General features: G+C 42.8%; 1 protein-coding gene across 5 annotated transcripts in view; it reads right to left on the minus strand.

Moving 5' to 3' along the window:
- The window catches only part of LOC143302334 (uncharacterized), a 21,553-nt gene extending 3,029 nt beyond the window's left edge, over positions 1-18,524 (minus strand). Inside the window, exons 1-12 of one of the 5 annotated variants that reach the window (XM_076616953.1) lie at positions 18,335-18,524; positions 15,804-15,908; positions 13,719-13,829; positions 11,234-11,344; positions 10,900-11,010; positions 10,566-10,676; positions 7,720-7,824; positions 5,956-6,066; positions 4,722-4,832; positions 2,917-3,027; positions 2,139-2,264; positions 37-129 (exon numbers count right to left, since the gene is read on the minus strand). In XM_076616953.1, the coding sequence (XP_076473068.1) occupies positions 37-129; positions 2,139-2,264; positions 2,917-3,027; positions 4,722-4,832; positions 5,956-6,066; positions 7,720-7,824; positions 10,566-10,676; positions 10,900-11,010; positions 11,234-11,344; positions 13,719-13,829; positions 15,804-15,908; positions 18,335-18,419 (1,291 nt within the window). In that variant the 5' untranslated portion in view covers positions 18,420-18,524. Of the gene's footprint in view, positions 1-36; positions 130-2,138; positions 2,265-2,916; positions 3,028-4,721; positions 4,833-5,955; positions 6,067-7,719; positions 7,825-10,565; positions 10,677-10,899; positions 11,011-11,233; positions 11,345-13,718; positions 13,830-15,803; positions 15,909-17,461; positions 17,492-18,334 lie in introns of those variants that run through there. The other 4 variants (XM_076616954.1, XM_076616955.1, XM_076616956.1 and 1 more) reach the window with 4 other exon arrangements.
- Positions 18,525-18,931: the final 407 nt, after the last annotated feature.

Here is an 18,931-nt window from a genome sequence, read left to right on the forward strand (position 1 = left end):
GCGCACTCCCACATACATTTGAACGTCTGAACTCACTGCATTTACAGATGGGACATCCACGGTCATCTTCCTGGAAGCCGTTAAAACAGTACTTCTTGCAGAGGGGACCGCACTTGGGCTTGGTAGGTTCTGTTAAAAGCGTACATCTTATAGACAGGCATTCTTTTCTGTCGGCTGTGTCTGTTTACGTCAGTGTATTTTATTTATCGTGCCTGTAGCCCAGTCCATGTGTTGACTTACTGGTGTGAATTTATTTGATATAAAGATGTGACATAACACATATATCATCTCGTTAGCAAAACGTGATCATTCTTCCTGGCACTGTCATGATTCCTCCCACAGAAGAAATGTTTATATCGAGCAGGTCATATAAACTGTCATGAATCTTTCCCACAGAAGAAACCTTTACATCGAACAGGTCATATAAACTGTCGTGAATCTTCCCACAAAAGAAATGTTTACATCGAGCAGGTCATATAAACTGTCATGAATCTTCCCACACAAGAAATGTTTACATCGAACAGGTCATATAAACTGTCGTGAATCTTCCCACAGAAGAAATGTTTACATCGAGCAGGTCATATAAACTGTCATGAATCTTCCCACAGAAGAAATGTTTACATCGAGCAGGTAATATAAACTGTCATGAATCTTTCCCACAGAAGAAATGTTTACATCGAACAGGTCATATAAACTGTCATGAATCCTCCCACGGAAGAAATGTTTACATCGAGCAGGTCATATAAGCTGTCATGAATCTTCCCACAGAAGAAATGTTTACATCGAGCAGGTAATATAAACTGTCATGAATCTTCCCCACAGAAGAAACGTTTACATCGAGCAGGTCTATAATCTGTCATGAATCTTCCCACAGAAGAAATGTTTACATCGAGCAGGTTTATAATCTGTCATGAACGCTACCTCAGAAGAAATGTTTACATCGAGCAGGTAATATAAGCTATCATGAATCTTCCCACAGAAGAAATGTTTACATCGAGCAGGTCATATAAGCTATCATGAATCTTCCCACTGAAGAAATGTTTACATCGAGCAGGTCATATAAGCTGTCATGAATCTTCCCACAGAAGAATTACCAAAACTGAGCAGGTTATAAATTCTGTCTTCTCATTCTCGTGTTCTTTTCCCTTAACTCTGTGGAGAGTCACTGGGGCGCAGCACTGAAAAACTGTCCACTACATTACTACCACAAATACCACTATTGTACATTTGTTTAGCTCTCATTCTCTAAGAGCTCATGGCGCTTTACATGAAAGTAAAATTTTGCAAAATACGTAAATCACTCATAACCACCCTCTCTCTCTCTTCCCACTCCTTCACCCCTGATGTAATTTCTCTTAATGAGATAATAAAGTTCTTCTTATCTTATCTTGTCTTATCTCCTTCACTTCACCCCTGATGTAATTTCTCTTAATGAGATAATAAAGTTCTTCTTACCTTATCTTATCTTGTCTTATCTCCTTTACCCCTCGCTCCTCTCTTTCATTCCCCTTACACGTAAAATGATACTGGAAGTCATGGGACGGTATTGGAGAGGTAGAAAACATAGAGTGCTTACAGACAGGTTCTGAAAAGATTAGTTTTTAATAAAGACTGAAATGCAGTGACAGAGTCAGATGATACTGTGGAAGGTTGTTCCAGATATGAGGAACAGCAAAGGGGAAAGAGCGTTTACAACAGGTTCTTGTACTGACACGAGGAATTATCAGAAGGTTCTTGTACTGACACGAGGAATTATCAGAAGGTTCTTGTACTGACACGAGGAATTATCAGAAGGTTCTTGTACTGACACGAGGAATCACCAGAAGGCAACAGTCAGAGGAAGAGTGGAGAGTTCTTACGGGAGTGTGAACACCGATGACGTCGGACAGATAGGTCGGTCCAGTGGTGAAGTGGAAAGCAGAAAAGCAGAGACACGCGACTTTGTATTTCATTCTCGCCGCTACGGGGAGCCAGTGCTCACTCAATTCTATCGATTTCGGTTGTGTGTCAAAGTTTTCCCTTCCACTTTGCAATGTTGTCAGTCGATTATTGTAATGGACGTACGATCCATAAGCTATTTATATGCTCTCCACAATACACAGATATCTGAGTTGTTTCTCCCACTATCAGACACCGACCCAACTCAAACGGGAAATCAGGACCAGGACTGCACGTGCAGATTGGACAGCCGCGGGAGTCGTTGAGGAAGCCGTGAGGACAGTACAACTTGCAGGCCTTCATTTGGCTGCATTGGTCAGCTGGCTCTGTGGACGTTAAGGGGTGAAAGGCTTAAGTTTCAAATCAACGACGACAACAACAACAGCTACTACTGCTATTGCTGTTGCTGCTGTTGATGATGATGATGATGGTGACAATGATACTACCAACACTATTCCCGCTGCTGATTATACTTCTGCTGCTACTATTTCGAACACTGCTGCTGATTCTGCTAGCACTACTGTTGCTGCTGTTTTATGGAAATATTAGAAGAATAAGAAGAAAGGAAACAGAATCCCCCCCCCCCCCACTAACCCACACAACACACCCCACGATGCTGATTTGAACATTTTAATGCCTGCACAGATACCTGTAAACGCTCAACGATTCAAATATCAAACAGGGGATCACTGATCTTTGGGGACATTAACTTGTAACTATTTTGTGCAGGACACCACTTGCACCCAATGCAAACCTCATCAGTTTTCAAACATCACAAATGATTGGATCCAAGGTGAAGAGATGGATGACCTGATGATTTTTTTTTTTTTTGGTCCGAGGGATGAGAAATGATCTTCCTCGCCATTTGCAAACTGTCTGATGTACAAGTGATGACAGCTGCTTGTGAACACACTATATCTAAGGGCGGATACTCACCGGGATGAATATCTTCCCCTTATTCTTGTCCTGTCTACTCACTACGATCAGTCTTGCATCTGCAGGTGGGACAGCCATTGGAGTCTTCAGCAAACCCGTTGATGCAGTATTTTCTGCACTGGAATAGTCCGCAACGTGCCTTAGTGGGCGGTTCTGTACAATGGAAGAACATGACACATGCAGCATAAAGATTTTTTAAAAAAATTACCATTCTGGAATCAGCGATCATTACCCATGTGATAACTATGAGTCCTCAGTGACTCAATCCCCCATTATTCTTCCTTCCCTCGCCCATCCCCCCAAAGTGATCCCCCCAAGTGGAGTGTTGGCCTAAAGGTAACGCGTCCGCCTAGGAAGCGAGAGAATCTGAGCGCGCTGGTTCGAATCACGGCACAGTCGCCGATATTTTTCCCCCTCCACTAGACCTTGACTGGTGCTCTGGACGCTAGTCATTCGGATGAGACAATAAACCAAGGTACCGTGTGCAGCATGCACTTAGCGCACGTAAAAGAACCCACGGCGACAAAAGGGTTGTTCCTGGCAAATGTTTTAGAAAAATCCACTATAGGAAAAACAACCAAAACTGCATGCAGAAAAAAAAAGAAAAAAAAAGAGTGGCACTGCAGTGTAGCGACGCGCTCTCCCTGGGGAGAGCAGCCCGAATTTCACACAGAGAAATCAGTTGTGATAAAAAGAAATACAAATACAAATACACGGATCTACCAACATGGCTTCACAGAATACACTCAACGAAGGAGACGGGAGAGATCAGCAACATAGACTTGAAGCTCTGGGTAAGGTTAACCATTTTTTACACTGTATCCACCAGAATCCTGCCACGAAAGGACACTGGAGCAAAACCTGTTCTGCCAATGTCTTCTCTCCACAAGGACACCTCATGACCCGACTCCTGGCTTCTTGTCCCCTATCAACCAGGGAACTGTCATGAATGGAAATCCTGATGGGGCAAGTTTCATCAGATAATAAGTGAACATGACATAAGCACAGTCACCTTTACTCCTTGACAATGTGCCAAGCTTCACGCTACTATTTCATACCGCTTCTCAAGGGTTAGGACACATATATAAAAAGGTACAGAGAAACAAACAAACAAACAAAAGATAACAAAAAACAAAAACAAAAAAACAAACAAAAAACCACACACACAAAGAAAAGAAAAGAAAAGAAAAACAAAAACAAAAAAAAAACACACACAAAAAACAATAACAAAAAACCCCACACACAACCCCCCCAAAAAGGTTTTCCAGTTTCTCTGTCTCATCTTATTTCAAAGACAAATTTTCTCTGTTGATTTATTTATTTATCTATTTATTATTATTATCATTTATTTATTTTATTATTATTATTATTATTTTTATTTTTTATTTTTATATTATTTATTTATTTGTTTATTTATTTTTTACTATTGAACACTTCTGGAATTGTTATATATTTTAAAAAAAATTCGATTCCTTGTTTAACACACTGTGACTTTGGCAATGCATGATAATATATGTCTGTATATTTCTTGAGGAAGCATAGTTTCCCCTTTTACCTTTTATTTACATCTGAGCTGGTGGGAAGCAAAATCAGCATTCACTTTAAGTTGTGTACCTTATGCTAATATGAGTAGCAAATTGTATTCATCTGGCCTCTGATTTACAAGGAACACAAAGTTGTTCCTGAGCTGTTGATGTTTGCGTTTGATCTGAGGTGTGAGAAACAATGTTCCTCCCCATTTCCATACTGTGAGACAAAGATGGCAGATGTCCGTGAACAAATTAATTTTAAAGGCAGATAGCCACCAGGTTGAATATCTCCCCTTTATCCCTGTCCTGTCTACTCACCAACATTGGTCTTGCACCTGCAGGTGGGACAGCCATAGGAGTCTTCAGCAAACCCGTTGATGCAGTATTTTCTGCACTGGAATAGTCCGCATGATGCCTTAGTGGGCGGTTCTGTTTAGTGGAAGAAATTGGAAGAACATCATGATAATACAACATGAAGATAACAAAAATGACCATCCTGGAATCAGTGATCATTGACATTCTTTCCTCAGGAATTCAGTCCTCCACCATTCTTCCTTCTCTCGCCCATCCCCCCCCCCACCCCCCAAAGTGAACATATTAATGTACCAATAGGGCTTTAAAGAATACATTTAGCAAAGGAGAAAAGAGAGATCAGCAACACAGACTTGAAGCTCTGGGTAAGGTTAAATATTTTTGACACTGTATCCACCAGATCCCTGTCATGAAAGGAGAGTGGAACAAAACCTGATCTATCAATGTCTTCTCTCCACAAGGACACTTCAGGTCCTGAAGCTCCTGGCTTCCTGTCCCCTCTTAACCAGGCAAATGTCATGAAAGGAAATCCTGATGAGGCCAGTGATGTCAGATAGAAAGTTAGCTTGTGAGAAGCACTGTCACCTTTACTCCTTAACAATGTGCCAAGCTTCACGCCACTATTTCCTACTGCTTCTCAAGGGTTTGGACACAGAAAAAAAAACTGCACAGAAAAACAAACAAACAAACAAACAAAAAATCTAAAAATTAAAAAAACAAAAACAAAAACTTTCCAGTTTGTTCTTACATTGATCACTGTCTTGAAGTTCTCCACCTCATCGTATTTCAATGACAAAATTTTCTCTGTATATATGTATTTTTTCGCTAATGAACAGTTCTGGACTTGTGACTATTTGATTTCATTTCTTATCTAACACACTGTGACTCTGGCAGTACATGATAATATCTGTCTGTATATTTCGTGAGGAAGCATCTCTTTTCTTGTACCATTTATTGACATGTGAGATGGCGGGAAGAAAAACACACCCATGTTAAGTTTTGTACCATGTGTTAATGTGAGTAGTAAATTTGTATTGCACTGGTTTATGATTTACAATGAACAAAAAGTTTTAATCTTGAGCTGTAGATGCTTATGTTTGCTCTGAGGTGTGAGAAACATTGTTCCTTCCCATTTCCATAGTCTGAGACAACTGATGGCAGCTGCCTGTGAACAAACTAAGTCTAACGGCACATAGCCACCGAGTTGAATACCTCCCTTATTCCTGTCCTCTCTACTCACCAACATTGGTCTTGCACCTGCAGGTGGGACAGCCATTGGAGTCTTTAGCAAACCCGTTGATGCAGTATTTTCTGCACTGGAAATGCCCGCATGGTGCCTTAGTAGGCGTGTCTGTTCAATGGAAGAACATCACGACACATACAGCACAGAGAAAATAACAATGACCATCATGGAATCAGCGATAATTACCCATGTGATTTCTCAGTGATTCAGTCCCCTACCATTCTTCCTAAAAGTGAATATATTAATGTACCAATAGGGCTTCACAGAATACACTTAGCAAAGAAGAAAGGAGAGATTAACAGCACAGTCTTGGTAAGATTCTTTTTTTAAAATGGATCCGTCAAAAACCCTATCATGTAAAGACACTGGAGCAAAACCTGTTCTGTCAATGACTTCTCTCCACAAGGACACCTCAGGTCCTGAAGCTCCTGGCTTCCTGTCCCCTCTAATCCAGGGAACTGTCATAAAAGGAAATCCTGATGGGGAAAGTTTTATCAGATAATAAATGAACATGATAAAAGCACAGCCACCTTTACTTCTTAACAATGTACCAAGCTTCACGCCGCTATTTCATACCGCTTCTCAAGGGTCAGGACACAGATATAAAAAGGTATAAAGAAGCAAACAAGCAAACAAAACAAAAACAAATAACAAAAAACCGTTTCCAGTCTGTTGTTATACCAATCACTGTCTTGAAGTTCTCTACATCATCTTCTTTCAAAGACTTATTTTCTCTGTATATTTTTTGCTAATGAACAGTTCTGGACTTGTGATTATTTGATTTCAATTCTTATCTAACACACGGTGACTTTGGCAGTACATGATAATATCTGCCTGTATATTTCGTGAGGAAGCATATTTTTACCTTGTAGGGTAGGTATGGGTAATTGTGAACAGCGTGTAATTGCGAACGATTCGTTTACCCCACTTTGAAGCGTTCTTAACGGTTGCTTTTCACAATCTAACGTTTGCTTCGACCTTTTTCAAATACTTTAATGAATATCCATTTCCAAGAACCCGATAAACATCAGCTATTTCTGGCTATTTCCGCGCTCTTACTTCTTTTCGCGCACTACTGCCGACCAAGGTTACAAACGTGCTCTCAAATCCTAAAATCGAGGGAAGCAAGTTGTAGGACTTGAAAGTTGATACAGTTTTAAATAGTTGATTAAATTTTGATCAAATATGTTGAATACGCATTGCCAGTGCTGGGAGAATTCAAGAAAGCATATTTGTGACAGATCAGAACGTCAGTTTTGACAGGCATCTGCAAAATAATGTCGTTTGCAACCAGACCATAAGATATTTTGACGTGAGTCTATTAAAGATGCTGCACAGCTACTGAGCACTCTCAAAAGGATGTGTTTGTGTACGGTGTGGTGTGGTGTGGTGGTGGTGGTGGTGGTGGTGGTGGTGGTGGTGGTGGTGTGTGTGTGTGTGTGTGTTTAAATGTCTGTTTATGTGTTTGTGTGCATGTGTGATCAAAACCAACAATACAACAGTCTGGTGTGATATTCCATTAACATAGTGGGGAGCAAAAAAAGCACTAGCGTTAGGTTTGTATCTTGTGCTAATGTGAGTAACAAATTTGTATTCCACTGGTTAATGATTTACAATGAACAAAGTTTTCCTTGAGCCGTAGATGCTTATGTTTGGTCTGAGGTGTGAGACAAATAATGGCAGCGGCCTGTGAACAAACTAAATCTAAAGACAGATAGCCACTGAGTTGAATCCTCTCTTATCCCTGTCCTGTCTACTCACCAACATCAGTCTTGCATCTGCAGGTGGGACAGCCATTGGAGTCTTTAGCAAACCCGTTGATGCAGTACTTTCTGCACTGGAGTAGTCCGCATGATACCTTAGGTTCTGTTCAATGGATGAATGTCATGATAAATGCAGCATAGAGATAACAAAAATTACCATGTTGGAATCAGCGATCATTTCCCATGCAATAACTATGATTCCTCTGTGATTCACCATTTTTCCCTCCATCACCCATCCTCCCAGAAGTGAATACATTAATGTACCAATAGGGCTTTATGGAATACACTTAGCAAAGAAGAAAAGAGAGATCAGCAATATAATAATAATAATAATAATAATAATGGATACTTATATAGCACACTATCCAGAAATCTGCTCTAGGTGCTTTGCAAAAACGCTTTTGATAACATAAAACATTATATCTATGTTACATACACACACCAAAATGTGACCACACACACACACACACACGCACGCACGCACGCACGCGCACACACACACGCACGCACGCACGCACACACACACACTGCATACATACATTTTAACATACATGTGTATCTAACAGCTACCCTAACACATACGCACACATAGGCAGGCACAAACTTATATAAACACACGCACACAAATACACATTCATATACATGCATGTAGTTGTGGACCTGCCACAATTGAACTTATTGCTGAGGGAAAAGGTGAGTTTTGAGACGAGATTTAAAAGATGCGAGGGAATCAGAATGACGGAGGTTATCAGGGAGCTTGTTCCACGTCTTTGGCGATTGAAAAGAAAACGATCTGTGTCCATAGGTCTTACTTCTGACGTGAGGTATCCTGAGAAGTCGAGTATCAGAGGAAGAACGGAGCTGGCGAGACGGGGTATAGATATGGATGAGTTCAGAAAGATACTTTGGGCCAGATCCGTTGACTGCAGAAAAGGTCAGAGTGGATAGCTTATAGTCTATTCGATCAGAAACAGGCAACCAGTGGAGAGACTGAAGAAGAGGAGAAACATGGTCAAATTTAGAAGCTCTGCAAATGAGTCTGGCAGCGTTATTCTGAATTCGTTGGAGTCTGTCTAACAGGTATTTTGGAAGGCCGGCCAAAAGAGAGTTGCAGTAATCCAATCTTGAGAGAACCAGAGAGCATACAAGTGTCTTGGTTGCATCGGTTGAGAGATAGTGGCGGATAGAGCTGATTCTACGCAGTTCCAAATAGGCAACTTTACAGATATTCGAAATGTGCTGTTGGAAGGAAAGAGACTGGTCCAGGATTACACCAAGACTGCGAACAGAGGGAGAAAGTGAAACAGGTGTGCTATTGATCAGAACAGAGTCAGGAAAGGAAGGATGTTGACGAAACTTCTTTGGACAGGTTATCATCAATTCAGTCAATATAGTCTAGAAGCTCTGGGTAACGTTCAGTATTTTTGACACAGTATCCACCAGATTCTTGTAATGAATGGGCACTGGAGCAAAACCTGTTCTGTCAATGTCTTCTCTCTACAAGGACACCTCAGGTGCTGAAGCTCCTGGCTTCCTGTCCCCTATTAACCAGGGAACTGTCATGAAAGGAAATCCTGATAGGGCAAGTAATGTGATAGTAAGTAAACATGTAAGAATCACTCATCTTTAGTCCTTAACAATGTGCCAAGCTTCACGCCACTATTTCGTACCGCTTCACGATGGTCAGGACATATATAAAAAGGTACAGAGAAAAAAACAAACAAACAAAAAACGTTTCCAGTTTGTTCTTTTACTAATCACCATCTTGAAGGTCTCCACTTCATCTTATTTCAAAGACAAATTTTCTCTGTTTATATTTAGCTGTTCAACAGTTCTGGCCTTGTTATAATTTGATTTGATTTCTTATCTAACACACTGTGAATTTGGCAGTACATGATAATATATATCCGTATGTTTCGTGAGGAAGCATATTCTTCCTTGTACCTTTCATTTACATGTGAGCTGGTGGGAAGCAAAAAACAGCACTCATGCTATATTTGGTAGGCTGTGAGTAGTAAATTGTATTCCACAGGTTAATGATTTAAAAGTAACAGAATTTTATCTTGAGCTGTAGATCCTTATGTTTGGTCTGAGGTGTGAGGAGTGATGTTCCTACCCATTTCTATACTGTGAGTCAACCGATGACAGCTGCCTGTGAACAAACTAAATGTAAAGGCAGATAGCCACTGTGTTGAACACCTCCCCCTTATCCCTGTACTGTCTTCAACAAACCTGTTGATGCAGTATTTTCTGCAGTATGTACTGCTTCTCAAAAGTTAGGACACAGATAAACAAAATGTACAGAGAAGCAAACCAAAATATTTCCGGTTTGTTCATGTACTGATCACTCTCTTGAAGTTCAGCACCTCATCTTATTTCAAAGACAATTGCTTCTGTTCATGATTTTGCTGTTGAGCTGTTCTGCTCTTGTTACGATTCGATTTATTTTCTTATCAAACACACTTTGGCATGGGCAATAATGATAATGTCTGTCTGTATATTTCGTGAGCAAGTATCTTGTTTTGTTGTTTTCCATGTACTTGTATTTCTTACATGTATGTGCGCTGGTGGGAAGGAATAAGTAGCACTCACTTAACGTTGTGTACCTTGTGGTAATTTGAGTATTAAATTGAATTCCACCGGTTCATGATTTATAAGGAACAGAAAGTCTTTTTCTTCGTTGTTTGAAGGTGCCTACTTTTGGTTTGAGATCAGAGGTACAATTTTCTTTCTAATTTCCAAACTGTCTGTGAGATACGTGATGGCAGGTGCTTGTGAACAAACCAAACCAAAAGGCAGTTAGCCAGCAGTTTAAATATTCCGTGACTTATCTTCTCTACTCACCACGATCAGTCTTACATCTGCAGGTGGGACAGCCATCGGAGTCTTCAACAAACCCGTTGATGCAGTATTTTCTGCACTGGAATGGTCCGCAACGTAGCAAGGTGGACGTGTCTGTTCAGTGGAGAAACATACTGAAAGGTATTGCTCAGAAACTTTAAAAAAATCTTCCATCCCTTGCCTATCATGGCTACTCTCTATTTTCCCCACAAATCGTACCAATAATGACTACGTGTATGCACGAGTAGGGTTTCACATAATACCTTTTGCAAAGATAAAAGTAAAGTCAGACATCCACCGGTTGAATACCTCCCATACCCCCGTCCTGTCTACTCACCAACATCGGTCTTGCATCTGCAGGTGGGACAGCCATCGGAGTCTTCAACAAACCCGTTGGTGCAGTATTTTCTGCACTGGAATGGTCCGCAACGTAGCAAGGTCGTCGTGTCTGTTCAGTGGAGAAACATACTGAAAGGTATAGCTCAGAAATTTAAAAAAATCTTCCATCCCTCGCCTATCATGGCTACTCTCTATTTTCCCCATAAATCGTACCTAAAATGACTACGGTTATGCACCAGTAGGGTTTCACATACTACCTTTTGCAAAGGTAAACGTAAAGTTAGACATCCATCGGGTTAAATACCTACCATACCCCCGTCCTGTCTACTCACCAACATCAGTCTTGCATCTGCAGGTGGGACAGCCATTGGAGTCCTCAGCAAACCCGTTGGTGCAGTATTTTCTGCACTGGAATGGTCCGCAACGTGGCGTGGTGGACGTATCTGTTCAGTGGAGAAACGTATAAGTACATACAAGACAGAAATAGAAACAAAAATTCCCGTACTGGATTCATTGGTAATTTCCTATGGTGCAGCGATAATTCCTCTGTGATTCATCCCCCAACTATTCTTTCCTCCCTCGCACGTCAGTCCATCCCCTTCTCCTTTACAAATTATAATAAAAAGTGACAACAGAAATGTACCAATCAAGGTTTACAGAATACAATAAGCAAATATGAACAGTGTCCTTGAAATTCGGTTACGGGTTTCTTTTTCTTTTTTTTTTGGCGGGGGGGGGGGGGGGGGGGGGGGGGGGGGGGGGACAGCATATCCAGCAGGTACCCTGTCATGAAAGAATAGTGGAACAAAACCTGTTCTGCCAATGTCTTCTCTCCACAAGGACACCTCAGGTCCTGAAGCTCCTGGCTTCCTGTCCCCTCTTGGTTTAAATAATGTTTAATTATTCAACAATACACATGATTACAATGCAATGAATGACAAAAGAGCATCAACAAGCTTAAGCTTATACTGTGCTCACAACGTTGCACTTCAATTTTATCATGACGGCTGATAAACCATATTATGAATTGTATAAAATAGCATTCATAAACAGTAAGTAATGAAATAATGAAATAAAACAAATAAACAAACAGTACACAATATAGTAAAATAATGCTAATATCAATATTAACATGAGATTAAATTTATTATCACCAGAGTAATTGGCCTGATTGAAGAAAAAAAACGAAGGGGGGGGGGGGGGGGGGGGAGAAGAAGAAGAAGAAAATTTAGAAGAATGGTGCGTAAGGTGGTGGGGAAACTGTCATGAAAGGAACTTGATGACGTTGGACTGTTGAGCAATGAGCAAGAAACAAGTGCAGTACATATTGCTTCTTTAACTCACTCAGTACGGCCAGTCCTCTCTTCTCCTCTACACAGACCCCTCGGATGTCCAGTGGGTGTCTGAATGACCCAACCTTTAGCTTCCGTCGTCAGAACTGTGGTATTCTTTGTCAACATTCTCCTCTTCCGTATAGGAGCCTTTTGCTTGCAATATTTTGATGATTGTAATTGGGATGAAACGCTGCTAACGTCGTCTCTTTCGCCGTTCGTATGGAGAGAGTTAATGTGACAAGGTGCTCATGTTCACACCTGTATTGCTTGGTATTTCCCATGAGTCAGGACACAGGTAAACAAAAGGTGCAGAAAAACAAACCAAGAGACATCCTCCAAAAGGAGGTCCCCAGTCTCTTTGTACACTGTTCGTTGCCTCAGTACTGTGTCTCATTTTGGGGCCACCATGGCAGAACTGGTTTGGTGCAGGACTGACGGGCGCCATAGCCGAATGGTTAAAGCGTTGGACTTTCGATCTGAGGGTCCCGAGTTCGAATCACGGTGACGACGCCTGGTGGGTAAAGGGTGGAGATTTTTACGATCTCCCAGGTCAACATATGTGCAGACCTGCCAGTGCCTGAACCCCCTTCATGTGTATACGCAAGCATAAGATCAAATACGCACGTTAAAGATCCTGTAATCCATGTCAGCGTTCGGTGGGTTATGGAAACAAGAACATACCCAGCATGCACACCCCCGAAAGCGGAGTATGGCTGCCTACATGGCGGGGTAAAAACGGTCATACACGTAAAAAGCCCACTCGCGTATACGCGAGTGAACGTGGGAGTTGAAGCCCACGAACACAGAAGAAGAAGAAGGTGCAGGACTTCTGATCCAGTGTTCACCAGTGATCAGGGTTCGAGACCTCGTTTCGGAATGGTGATGTGTCCTTGGGAAAACCACTCCTATTTTACTACCTTCTTCTATGTGTGAAATGATACTTCTGTAGGGGAAGGTTTAACTCTCTCCATACGAACGGCGAAAAAGAGACGACGTTAGCAGCGTTTCAGCTCAATTACCATCATCAAAATATTGCAAGCGGAAGACTCTTATACTGAAGAGGTGAATGTTGACAAAGAATGCCACAATTCTGACGACAGAAGCTAAAGGTTGGGTCATTCAGACACCCACTGAACATCCGAGGGGTCTGTGTAGAGGAGAAGAGAGGACTGGCCGTACTGAGTGAGTTAAAGTGACAGAAAGAAAGAACTGGACCCCACCTTCCTATCCCGAGCCCCAAACACAGTGAATATGAGTTCATTGTCCGCAATAGCCTGTGGGACCTTTCTTCCTGTGACCTTATTCTCAAGAAAACATTTTCTGTGTGTCATTTGCAGTTGAACGCTCCTGGCCTTGTGACAATTTCATTCCATTTTGTTAAATGCAGTGAAGTAAAACATGTCTGGATTCGACAATGAGAATGCCCATCTTAATTGAAATAATATTTTATGTATGTGCATTTCACCCTGTCCTGTCTACTCACCAGCATCGGTCTTGCATCTGCAGGTGGGGCAGCCATAGGAGTCTTCAGCAAACCCGTTGGTGCAGTATTTTCTGCACTGGAATGGTCCGCAAAGTGGCGTGGTGGGCCGTTCTGTTTAGTGGAGAAACGTATTGAAAGGTATTGCTTTGGATTAAAAAACATTATCATATCCCTCGTTTATCATGGCTACTCTCTATTTCCCCCATAAATAGTACCAAAAATGACTACGTGTATGCACCAGGAGGGTTTCACATAATACATTTTGCAAAGGTAAACGTAAAGTTAGACATCCATCGGGTTGAATACCTACCATACCCCCGTCCTGTCTACTTACCACTATCAGTCTTGCATCTGTAGATGGGACAGCCATAGGAGTCTTCAGCAAACCCGTTGATGCAGTATTGTGTGCACTAGTATAGTACGCATTGTAGTGTGGTGAGCGGTTCTATTCAGTTGAAGGACATATTGCAAGGCACAGCTCAGAATCAAAATCCATTACAGCATTCATTCACACCTGAACAGCCAGTTGGTGAGGCTGTCACCTTGCCTATCATTTACACCTGAACAGGTCAGTTGGTGAGGCTGTCACCTTCTCTATCATTTACACCTGAACAGCCAGTTGGTGAGGCTGTCACCTTGCCTATCATTTACACCTGAACAGGTCAGTAGGTGAGGCTGTCACCTTCCCTATCATTTACACCTGAACAGGTCAGTAGGTGAGGCTGTCACCTTCTCTATCATTTACACCTGAACAGCAAGTTGATGAGGCTGTCACCTTCCCTATCATTTACACCTGAACAGCCAGTTGGTGAGGTTGTCACCTTCCCTATCATTTACACCTGAACAGCAAGTTGGTGAGGCTGTCACCTTCTCTATCATTTACACCTGAACAGGTCAGTAAGTGAGGCTGTCACCTTCCCTATCATTTACACCTGAACAGGTCAGTTGGTGAGGCTGTCACCTTCCCTATCATTTACACCTGAACAGGTCAGTTGGTGAGGCTGTCACCTTCCCTATCATTTACACCTGAACAGCAAGTTGGTGAGGCTGTCACCTTGCCTATCATTTACACCTGAACAGGTCAGTTGGTGAGGCTGTCACCTTCCATATTATTTACACCTGAACAGGTCAGTTGGTGAGACTGTCACCTTCTCTATCATTTACACCTGAACAGGTCAGTAGGTGAGGCTGTCACCTTCTCTATCATTTACACCTGAACAGGTCAGTTGGTGAGGCTGTCACCTTCTCTATCATTTACACCTGAACAGCAAGTTGATGAGGCTGTCACCTTCTCTATCATTTACACCTGAACAGCCAGTTGGTGAGGCTGTCACCTTCTCTATCATTTACACCTGAACAGCAAGTTGATGAGGCTGTCACCTTCTCTATCATTTACACCTGAACAGGTCAGTAGGTGAGGCTGTCACCTTCTCTCTCATTTACACCTGAACAGACGGTGATGCGTTTTTGTACTGCCTGCAGGGAACAAGGCATTTTGGGACTGGCTGTTGGGAGGGACTGCCAGATGACATTGCTTCTCTCTGGCCAGATCCTGCTGTACTTGGATTGATGGCAACGGGAGAACAATGACACCACCACAGGTTCATTGTAGTATAGTGATGTGTAGTGTAGTGTAGTGTAATGTAGTGCAGTGTGTTGTTTTATGTTGTATTGCTTTTGAATTATATATATATATATAAATTGTGTTGTTTTTTATATAAATCTCAGTAAATGTATTGAAATATTTTAGCACCTGCAACACAATTAGCTCATCTTTTTACAGTCTTTCTGGTCAGTTTCATCGGCAACGTTGACTTTGAGGGATAATTGGATCACTCCCGTTTCTTTTTGTTTTGGTCATTGAGACCGACCGACAGACGGACAGACGAACAGACAGAAAGAGAGACAGACAGACAGGCTGATGAACGGACAGACAGACGGACAGACGGACAAACAGAGGGACATACGACAGACGAACGGACAGACAGACAGTACAGACAGAGGGACGGACAGGCAGACAGACAGATACACAGACACTCAGACAGAGAACCAACACGTGATATACTACAACAAGCGGCGACTGACCTGGCAGACAGCGACAGGTGGGACATCCCCTGTCATCCAGCACATTCCCGGAGGGACAGTAGATGGCACACACTGGACCACAGCCCCAGGGCCGTGGCTGATGTCCTGCAAAGGACCAACAGTTCACTTCACTTCACTTCAGTTACTCGAGGAGGCGTCACTGCGTTCGGACAAATCCATCTAACGCTACGCCACATCAGCCAAGCAGATGCCTGACCAGCAGCGTAACCCAACGCGCTTAGTCAGGCCTTGAGGAGAAAAAAGAAGAGAAAAAAAAGAAGAAAAAGTGCAAAATAAATGGATACAATATTGAATGAATGAATAAATAAATAAACAAACAAACAAATAAGTAGATAATTAAATAGATAAATTATTTTTTAAATAGATAAATAAATAAATAAATAAATAAATAATAAGTAAACGAATGAATAGATAAATTTTTTTTTTTTTTTAAATAGATAAATAAATGAATAAATAAACGAATGAATAGATAAATGAATGAATAAATGAATAAACGGATAACGTAAAAAGTGAGCAGTTAGACAATGAAATGAAATATGATGCATGCGGAGAGAAGGAAAAAAAATAAAAATAAAAAGACTGTAATGATAATAAATAGATAATGAACAAATCAGGAAAGTGGACCAACAACAACAACAACGTCTTCACACCACCTGCTCTATCTCCTCACATGGGCTGGGGGTATTTTCACACAAAATTCTTTGAAAAAAATGTGTGGTGTGGTGTGGTGTGGTGCGGTGTGGTGCGGTGCATTGTGTTGTGGTGTGCTGTGTTGTAGTGTGGTGTGGTGTGGTGTGTTGTGGTGTGCTGTGTTGTGGTGTGGTGTGGATGTGGTGTGTTGTGGTGTGTTGTGTTGTGGTGTGATGTGGTGTGTTGTGGTGTGTTGTGGTGTGATGTGGTGTGTTGTGTTGTGGTGTGATGTGGTGTGATGTGGTGTGTTGTGGTGTGTTGTGTTGTGGTGTGTTGTGGTGTGTTGTGGTGTGATGTGGTGTGTTGTGTTGTGGTGTGATGTGGTGTGTTGTGTTGTGGTGTGATGTGGTGTGTTGTGTTGTGGTGTGTTGTGGTGTGATGTGGTGTGGTGCAGTGTGCTGTGGTGTGCTGTGGTCTGGTGTAGTGCACTTTGCTGTGTTGTACTGTATGATTCGTTGCAGAGTGAAATCACTACAGCACGACGCAAAATATTGCACACACTAGACCACAGGTGTGCACGAACCACCAACCACAGAGCTGGCAGAGTTTCAAGCCATGGAAACGGTCCACTCTCCTAACACCACACTCACCACTGAACACAGGACTGGGGCCATGAACACAACAAACTCACCAATGGCCACAGGACTGGTGCCATGAACACAACAAACTCACCAATGGCCACAGGACTGGTGCCATGAAAACAACAAACTCACCAATGGCCACAGGACTGGTGCCATGAACACAACAAACTCACCACTGGACAGAGGACTGGGGCCATGAACACATCAACTCACCAATGGACAGAGGACTGGTGCCATGAACACATCAACTCACCAATGGACAGAGGACTGGTGCCATGAACACAACAAACTCACCAATGGCCAGAGGACTGGTGCCATGAACACATTACTGGACAGAGGACTGGTGCCCTGAACACATCAACTCACCAATGGCTACAGGACTGGTGCCATGAACTCATTACTGGACAGAGTACTGGTGCCATGAACACATCAAACTCACCAATGGCCACAGGACTGGTGCCATGAACACAACAAACTCACCAATGGCCACAGGACTGGTGCCATGAACACAACAAACTCACCACTGAACACAGGACTGGGGCCATGAACACAACAAACTCACCACTGAACAAAGGACTGGTGCCATGAACTCATTACTGGACAGAGTACTGGGGCCATGAACACATCAAACTCACCAATGGCTACAGGACTGGTGCCATGAACACAACAAACTCACCACTGGACAGAGGACTGGAGCCATGAGCACAACAAACTCACAAGTGGCCACAGGACTGGTGCCATGAACACAACAAACTCACCAATGGCCACAGGACTGGGGCCATGAACACATCAAACTCACCACTGAACACAGGACTGAGGCCATGAACACAACAAACTCATCACTGGACACAGGACTGGGGCCATGAACACATCAAACTCACCAATGGCCACAGGACTGGTGCCATGAACACAACAAACTCACCAATGGCCACAGGACTGGTGCCATGAACACAACAAACTCACCAATGGACAGAGGACTGGTGCCATGAACACATCAACTCACCAATGGACAGAGGACTGGTGCCATGGACACATCAACTCACCAATGGACAGAGGACTGGTGCCATGGACACATCAAACTCACCAGTGGCCACAGGACTGGTGCCATGAACACATTACTGGACAGAGTACTGGTGCCATGAACACAACAAACTCACCAATGGCCACAGGACTGGTGCCATGAACACAACAAACTCACCAATGGCCACAGGACTGGTGCCATGAACACATCAAACTCACCAATGGCTACAGGACTGGTGCCATGAACACGGCAGACAAACACGAAGAAGAAGAAGCAAGCGGTCAACTGGAGCCTCGTTCCCATGGTGACGCCAAAACGAGAAGACAACAATAGCCAGCCAGGCAGAAACGTTTTTCACAAGTTCCGCTTTCGGTGAAAACACCTTCCTGCGGTCTTCAAACGGGAATCTGGCGCTTGGAACCAACATGAAAGCCTTTTATACCTTGACGCTATCTAGTCAACTGCTCCCCCCCCCCTCCCCCAACCCCCTTTTCCTTTCTGTCTCCAGTTTCTACCCTCCCCCCCCCCCTTCTCCCGTCCCCACCCCCTGCACAAACGTCATTATTTCCCCTCTGACCACGTGCACTTGTCGGATTACTCACCTGATGCTTTGTTGGACAAGTGGGTGGACAACCAACAGACCACCCAGGAGCGATGTTTGAAGGGATCGAGAGAGAGAGAGAAAGAGAGAGAGAGGGGAGAGACGGAGGGGGAGAAAGAGGGAGAAAGAGGGAAGAGAGGGGAGAGAGAGAGAGAACAGATAGAGACAGGGAGATGGAGAGACAGGGAAACTCACACGCACGTTCTAACCCAGA

This window comes from Babylonia areolata, chromosome 29 (assembly GCF_041734735.1).
Source record: "Babylonia areolata isolate BAREFJ2019XMU chromosome 29, ASM4173473v1, whole genome shotgun sequence".
Taxonomy (NCBI): Eukaryota; Metazoa; Mollusca; class Gastropoda; order Neogastropoda; family Buccinidae; genus Babylonia; species Babylonia areolata.